Raw genomic sequence first — 7,897 nt, forward strand, 5'->3', positions numbered from 1 at the left:
ACGTTTAAGAGGACGCCACACTAAAAGTGAAACGTATACAACGGCCGAGAGAATGCGCTGTTAAGTGTTTTCGCGATCCGCATGCACGCGACGTTTTAACCACGCCCACTACTAGTAGTCGGCGGCCTGGTTACGATTGTGTTTATACGGGAGCGATATTTATTATTATATGAACCTTCGTCTATGACGGATCGCGCGTAAATATACACGTAAATGGGTATATTATGCAGCTGTAATATTTTTAATATCCGCGGGTACCTACGTGATTTGTATTTAATACGTTATTAGATACTTACTTCATAAAATATTTATTCATTAAATAATACCTAATTTATAACAATAATCTAAACTAATATTATCTAAATATCTATAAATATTAATTTTGTAGTATAGTTATATACTTAGGTAAATGTACCTATTGCGTATACATTTTACGTTATACTTTAGTTCATGAACCTGTTGCCACTAACATATTTTTTTGGTAATTCAAAGAAAAATAGAATATTGACTATTGAGCACAATAACCTGTACCTACTTACTTACACACACTTAAAAATTAAATACATTATTTTATGTAGTTATGTAGGTAGGTATAAAGAGTTAAAACGATCTAAAACTAAAAACATAAAAAGATTAGCCCACCAAATTCAAGATTACAATAAGAAATTAATATGTATAAAGATTAGTAGTATAATAGTATAGATATTTACAATATAATATAATAATATATTATACTATAGTATAGTATATTAGTATACCTAGTCGCTAGTCTACTTATTGCAGGTATATAGGTGGTACATTTATATTTTATTTAATTGTTAGTCGCTCGTTTATTTTTTCTTTTATATAAGTGGGTTCTCTTATGTCTGATATAAGAAGTCTTTTCCCATACAGTGGATCAACAATTTCGGGTAAAATACATTCAGTGTAAAACCTAAAAACATACATTTATAATTTTTTCATGATACAAATACATTTAACTCGATAAAATTTGAAATTCCTTACAAATTTAACTTTTTGATCATTTTTTCTTCCCAAAATGTTTTGTCGTAATAAATATGTTCCACACTTATCCATTTTTTGGCGTAAACAACAAAATAACATACATTTCTACGTGTTATATGAAGTTGACCCATAACTTGATAATAATACTGATGATCATTTTTTAACTGAAGTTTATTTTCTTGTGTTATATTACAATATGACAACTAAATAAAAAAGGGTTCATTCTTATGATACATATTACATATAAATATTTACACGATTTTATATGTATAAATATAATAGTATAGTACTATAATTAAAACACATAGATATAGCTTACAAGTTTATTATTTACGGCATCAACACTGTTTTCGCTATCTTTTGCTGTGTATGGGCATTTTATTTCTACAATAGCATGATCCCCAACCAAACCATCTAAAACAAACAAATGAAAAATATTATAATATAATGTTATTCATTATTGATATTATTATTAATTATATAGGTAAATGTGTAATTTTTATCGGTACTAAATGAATACTTAATTAATTTACGACATTTTTAATAACAAAAAATAACCTGGACTTGCTGCTAAATATGGAAAATTAGTATCTATAACAAGCCCGCTTAATTGAACGTCCAGCTTAATGATCTCCTCTAGTTTTTTTCTAGCTTCATGTTCCATATTATGCCCATAACTCATTTGTTTAGATGTAACAGGAGGCTTATACAGTATGTTATGGACTTTGGTCTTGCAGCTGGTGTTTGGTCGCATTTTGCAAATTTCACCAAATCGTGAAGCTGTCAACCTAATTTTTCGTTCTTGAAACCAATTGGGATTCAAGTTTTGATCCCTCGTATCGATTTCAATTTTTTTTAAGTCAACTGTATGTAGATATTGAATAAATGAATTTTTCTTTTTTCGTAGTTCATCTTCATCTAAAGTATCCATTAGAGGTTCAGCTAACCCATAATGACTGTCAGGACCTTTTGATCGGGCACTAACCATTTTCTTCCTATGGATTTTTTTACTATTGTACAATTTCCGTCGGTTTATAGTATTTAGTCTTATTCGATCAGTATTTTTCATGAACTTTTTACCAATTGTTCCTAAAATTTATGTAATACAAATATATATAAGTATGAAGACTATAATTAGTGTTTTGTATAATAAATATTAAATTGTGTACAATTTATTTTACTCTCCAAAGTGTTATCATAAAACCAAAATAAAATGGAGTATATAGGTCACTATAATGTGTGTATTAAATTTTAATGAAATGATAGGTATCATTGTATACGAAAAACGATTATGAACGGAGATGATTTGTCAGTCTAGTATATATTATATTTAAATTAAATATTGTTATATATTTTATTTTATTAAAAGTAATTTATTTTTCAATTAGGACGGTTTGGCGATTGCATAATATGGCATATGGTTAATCAATTTTTTCCCAAAAATATTGCATGTAGTTATCATAATATTATTTATATTATCATAGGTATACTATATAGTATCATAAAGTTACTGTAGAGAAAAGTCTAAAAATCGAAGCACTTTTACAGTTTTACCGCTCAAAAATGTGCCGTCAGGCGTCAGACGAAAAATAAAAATTATAACACTGACTCTTCATTCTCCTTCTAAAATCGAGCCTCGTTTCCATAAAACAAATTAATATTTATTGTATATTGTAATGTTTTAAAGGGTTCGTCCCGTAATGTAAATGTAAAATAAAATAAAAATAATAAAAAAAAAAACACAAATCATTTAAAATCAATACATTCATCATTCCTTCAGATTTCAGAATCTAAAATAAAATAGTTATTATTGAATGATAAATAATATAAAATATGTTTATTTATAATGCATTTAAATTTAAATACTTTCACATAAATAGGTACAATAGCATAAAAGAATGTATATATATGGTTATTGGTTAATTACCTGGACTAAAATTCATAATTTTCTTATGGATTGTGCTTAAATATGCTTTAGAATTAAAGGAAATAATAGCTGCTTTTATTCTGGTCGAATAATTATTACTTTGCGAAAAATTTATTCTTTTTCCACCCACGTATTTATTGATAATTGAGTTAAATTGCTCGCATATATTGTTATCTAGATCTTCAATTAAGCTGGAGCTATTATTTACTAAACGAGATGTAATTTTGTCTATTTCTAGTAAAATACCACATCGTAATGCTTCTGGTACCATGTTGATTTCACCTATTTTTGACCCTTTACAAAAATAAGAATTACATTCTTGGTGCTGTCCAAATCTATGATAAGGTGCATTCTTCAAATCGTTTTTAAGATCTGAAAACATTTTTATAACGTTAGTATGATTAATTTTAAAACGCACACAACTATATTATATACGAATTACCTGCAATTTTTTGATTCTTTGATTTATCCAATATATCTTTTTGATAACTAATTGCTTTAGTAACATCAGATCGAAATCTTAGGATATTAGTCACGATAAACTTTCGTATTGTTACTGGATATTCAGTTTTTGTAGCCAGCATTTTAAGTTTACTTATATAATTGCGCAGCAAGTGATTTCGACACTCGATCTTTTGTATCATGAATCTAGGGCCATATGGTAAAATCTCATTTAGTCGTTTCACAACACTACTGTCTCCGTCCCCTATTACAAAAATCATAAGAATATTGTTTAAAATGTCAGTATACTAAAACTAAACCATACTTATTGTATAAAATCAAAAACGATTTCTGAGCGGAGACTGAGCCTATACGTTTGTAAAAATGTTTGCGATTTTGACTTAGTTTTTAATAATTATTAATTTGAACTCTAAACGCTTATCTAGACTGTCTAGATAAAAAAAAAATCGAAATATTTTGAAAACTTTATCGTGTATATTGTATATATATTATATATATAAAGCTAATATTAACATTTAGTAAAAATGTCAAGTACAAACAGTTTTTCACTTTTGAGTTACAGCAAACCTTGCAGAATAACGCATTTTCAAGCTTTTTTACTCACAAATAAAAAAACTGTCTCTTATATATTTTAAAATATTGTTAATTTATATCAAAAACGGGTTTTGCATAAATTTTCTTGTTTATTTTATTTTTCCCGAATATTTATAAAATTAATAGCAACTTATTTTGATGGTCTGCCCTCCACACATAAACTAGTAATAATAATTATAAATAAAAACACATATATAATTGGAAAACCAATTGCTAAGCTCAGAATTCAAAAGCTTAGGAAAATAATTGTAATTCATTACATGGTAAGTTAAAATAATATATAATATTACCAATAAGCTTATTAAATTTGAGTCCATGCATTTCAACGCTTTTTGAAAAACCTTCCACTATACCACCGGCCTCCATTGCAGTGGACGCTTGTTTCCAATTAAGAAAACAATTATGTTTTGGAATTTCTTGGCTTAGAGATTTCGATCTCTGGCACACTGCACAGTACCGATTTTTAATGCCGACAAATAAAACTTTACCAGTTTTGTACCCAATTATTGTAGCCTAAAATTGAATTTTGTATAATATATTATTCCTACATATCATTGCACAAATTATGGTTATTATCTTACCGCTCCTGATAATGCATCGTACTTAGTTTTGTAGCTGCGTTTAGACCACTGGCCATCCGCAACTACAGTGCACATTGGTGTACCATCAACGTCAGTATTTCCGCATTCTAAAGCTAATTGTCTCTCTTCGTTCCCAGCTTTAATCATTTCATCCCATGCTGTATCCTGAACAGCATTTCCAACTTTTACTTGATATTTTGAAAAAGAAGTAGCTGAGAGGCAAGGTATTTCGAGGGAAGCCGAAAGTTCATTTAATTGAGTAAATCCAATCCCTATTTTTTTTTTAAATTTTAGTAAAATTATTCAAATACTATGTACTACGTTCCAAATACTAAACAATAAATATTTGCAGTTAAGCTTTGATGTTTTGTAGAAAACGGATTCAAAAGGACTAAATTGTCCCCAGCGGATCAAAATGTCCCCGAATCAATAAGTCCCGTAACCAAAAATATTGATAAAATTATAAACTTTTTAAAATATGCATCTAATAGTATAAAATGAAAGAAATACGCCCTAAAATCAAAAATAATTCGAAATATAAAATAAAAAAAAAAAAAAAAAATACAAAATAAAATTTCAAAAATAGCTTTGTGAAAGCATGAAACACATTTGTTTCATACTTTGCTTTTTTGTGATTGGCAAAACAAAAATACAAATACTAAAAGTTCTTTACCCTTGTAATAATATTTAAATAATTTAAAAATGTCACTCTACAGATTATTATTTATTGCTTTTCTTTACATACCAATAGATAAACTTCCACTAACTACCGCTTTATTTATTGGTAAGTAATTATTTTCTGGTACATCTTTTTCCGTAGTAATTGAACTACTTTTACAACACATTTTACATTTAAATATAAAAACCGATTTATATCCTCTTCTACATTCCGACTGAAATTGCATATCTATAAAAGTACAGCCAAATGCTGAATCGTGACCGGTGTTTTTAATTTGATCGAATAAGTGAGATATGTCTACTATTCTTCTGCCTTCAAGAGTGCTATAAAATAATTAATATAATTCTACGTAATTAATTAATTATACGTTGTTACGTTAATAATAAATAAAAAGAAAATATAAATTTAGTAAATAATATTATATATTTTTTTATTTATTATAAAATATAGTGATGATAGTGTACATAACATAAATTTAATATACTTAGAAATCACTGTATCGGCATCAGATGACGAATCTACACATAATTCATGATTTTCAACATCAGTCACATTACATAAGGGTACACCGAACATTAAACTATTTCCTGTTTCTGTAATATCTAATGAAGATCTAATAGGTTCTCTATAGGTAAAAAAAATATTAATATAATAATCATTTAATTTAATAAATAATATTATGTTATTTTATATTTATAAATTGATTAAAGGTAAATAGTGACAATAGTGCACACTCTACAGTCTACACAGTACACAACATAAATTTTATATACTTAGAAATCACTGTATCAGCATCAGATGACAAATCTACAGATAATTGATGATTTTCGACACCAGACACATGAAAGGGTATACCGTTTACTAAACTACTTCCTATTTCTGTATCCAATGAAGACGTTTTAGGGCAATGTGTCATAGAATCGAATTTTGGCGTACTAGTTAGCATCGGTTCTCTATAGATAAAATAATAAAACGTTATGGTTTTTTATTTTTTTAAATAAAAATATATGTAGTTAATCTATTTTAACTTGCATAAACGATAACGATGGTAAAGATCCTATTTCATCAGTTCCTAATAAGTGAATCGATGATGTGCTAGGTTCCGCTTCCCTGTTTAAAGTATACCTACGTATTTCAACTGTACTAAAATATGATAATTAAATAATTATACTTACCATGTCACTGTTTTTTTCTTAAAATTATTAAGTCTACCTAAATTTTTTTTTTTTATACTTGTACATCTCGACGGTGCTAGACGCTTCTTTTTGTCATTCCGACGGTCATCCATTTTTATTAAATGCACAAAAATCAAATAAGTAATAATTTTCGGATATAGCTAATAAACGCTGATGACCGATTGAAATTAAATAGTAAATTGATTACTGAAGTCTGGATTAAGTGTTCCCCCCGGCGCAGCGCCCGCAGTCTAACAAAACTATTTTGATTCAAAATATTATAATTTATATATTATATTAGTAGTAGACGATTCTTAGAATTTGTCGTATATAAGACAGATATAACTGATGGTGATACCATAGATCTCTATGTGTATACTGTATAATTTTTATAACCCATACAACGAAAATTTAATTGTATTATTGTAGATGTAGTATGTATTATGTATACGTATTTTCATAATTCAACGCAAACCACCGGGCGTATAGACATAGAGTTACCACAGATACTCAGACGCAGGAGTCCAAAACCAAATTATAATAATAAATAATTAGGTATATTATATTATTATTATTATTATTATTGCTCGACCCAATACGGGATCGTAGAGACGAGTAGACGACGTTATCGCTAATTTATATTCCGGCAGGCGGCAGTGCTATTTTTATTAGTACACACTACACAGAACGGACTGGTCTGGTTGTGTCATAGAGTGGGGCAGCGCCGCCGCCGCTAGAATTCACTGCAATGAAGCAGCCGCTAGGTGCGCCAGTGGACGGTGTAAGGAATTATACATTTTTTTTGGAAACAATGGAAACCCTTCTACGTACTTCAAATGCTACGAAGTCTTCAATGATCGTAGACTCATAAAAAATATACTGTTAGAAAGGCTATAATTTTTTCTATGTTTTGTTGGAAACCGATTTCTGGAATTTGCATTAACAAGCGAGCGTAACAGCATAACAAAATATCGTTTTATAAAAACGAATTTGCTTGTATTTTAGAAAATAAATTATATTTTAAATATCTGATTCCAACAAAACATAGTAAAAACTGTCACCTTTTAAACAGTGTATTACTTATGGGTCTACGACCATTATTTACTTCGTAGCATTTGAAATACGAATGCATTATTTTTGATGCAAAAAGACGGGTGTGGCGTCCTCTTAATGGCTTTTATCTAAAAGATGTATTTAATGTTTTATTAATTTTAAACTTTGAGAGTAGCTTTGGATAGAAAATTGGATCTAGTTTATATTTTAATGAGGTCAAAATTCTCAGTGTTTCTTTTAGGTACTAAGAAAAATATAAAAAATTACTTATTTAAACGATATTAATTATGTTGTTATAATTTAAAAACATTATTCGTGGAAACTCAAAACTTTTACGTATATTATATTATTACTATGGATTTTACTATACGAAATTATGTTTTTGATTTCTTTTAAGAATTTCTTTTTGCTGTTTTACGGT

General features: G+C 28.1%; 2 protein-coding genes across 2 annotated transcripts; both read right to left on the reverse strand.

Annotated features, from left to right (window-relative positions):
- Window positions 1-521: 521 nt before the first annotated feature.
- LOC132927890 (uncharacterized) lies at window positions 522-1,806 on the reverse strand. Its single transcript, XM_060992466.1, has 4 exons — window positions 1,564-1,806; window positions 1,325-1,419; window positions 1,006-1,208; window positions 522-934 (listed from the first exon to the last, which is right to left on the reverse strand). Exons 1-4 carry the CDS (start codon window positions 1,757-1,759, stop codon window positions 808-810), a joined length of 621 nt encoding a protein of 206 aa, XP_060848449.1. The 5' UTR covers window positions 1,760-1,806; the 3' UTR covers window positions 522-807.
- LOC132924823 (uncharacterized) lies at window positions 1,802-6,536 on the reverse strand (the record flags this gene model as incomplete). Its single annotated transcript, XM_060989266.1, has 10 exons — window positions 6,482-6,536; window positions 6,281-6,386; window positions 6,022-6,201; window positions 5,733-5,873; window positions 5,315-5,571; window positions 4,570-4,841; window positions 4,279-4,501; window positions 3,375-3,638; window positions 2,933-3,304; window positions 1,802-2,094 (listed from the first exon to the last, which is right to left on the reverse strand). Coding segments are annotated over exons 1-10 (2,163 nt in total), but the record flags the coding sequence as incomplete, so codon positions are not given.
- Between the last annotated feature and the right edge of the window lie 1,361 nt (window positions 6,537-7,897).

The sequence above is a fragment of the Rhopalosiphum padi genome, chromosome 3 (genome assembly GCF_020882245.1).
Source record: "Rhopalosiphum padi isolate XX-2018 chromosome 3, ASM2088224v1, whole genome shotgun sequence".
NCBI lineage: Eukaryota > Metazoa > Arthropoda > Insecta > Hemiptera > Aphididae > Rhopalosiphum > Rhopalosiphum padi.

Excerpts from the sequence above, each read along its gene's own strand:
- LOC132927890 (XM_060992466.1), bottom strand. The coding sequence starts at position 1,759 with ATGCGACCAAACACCAGCTGCAAGACCAAAGTCCATAACATACTGTAT. Across the intron at positions 1,209-1,324 it reads ATGCCGTAAATAATAAACTT|TTGTCATATTGTAATATAAC; the intron begins GTAAGCTATATC and ends TTTTTTATTTAG. Across the intron at positions 935-1,005 it reads ATGATCAAAAAGTTAAATTT|GTTTTACACTGAATGTATTT; the intron begins GTAAGGAATTTC and ends GTATGTTTTTAG.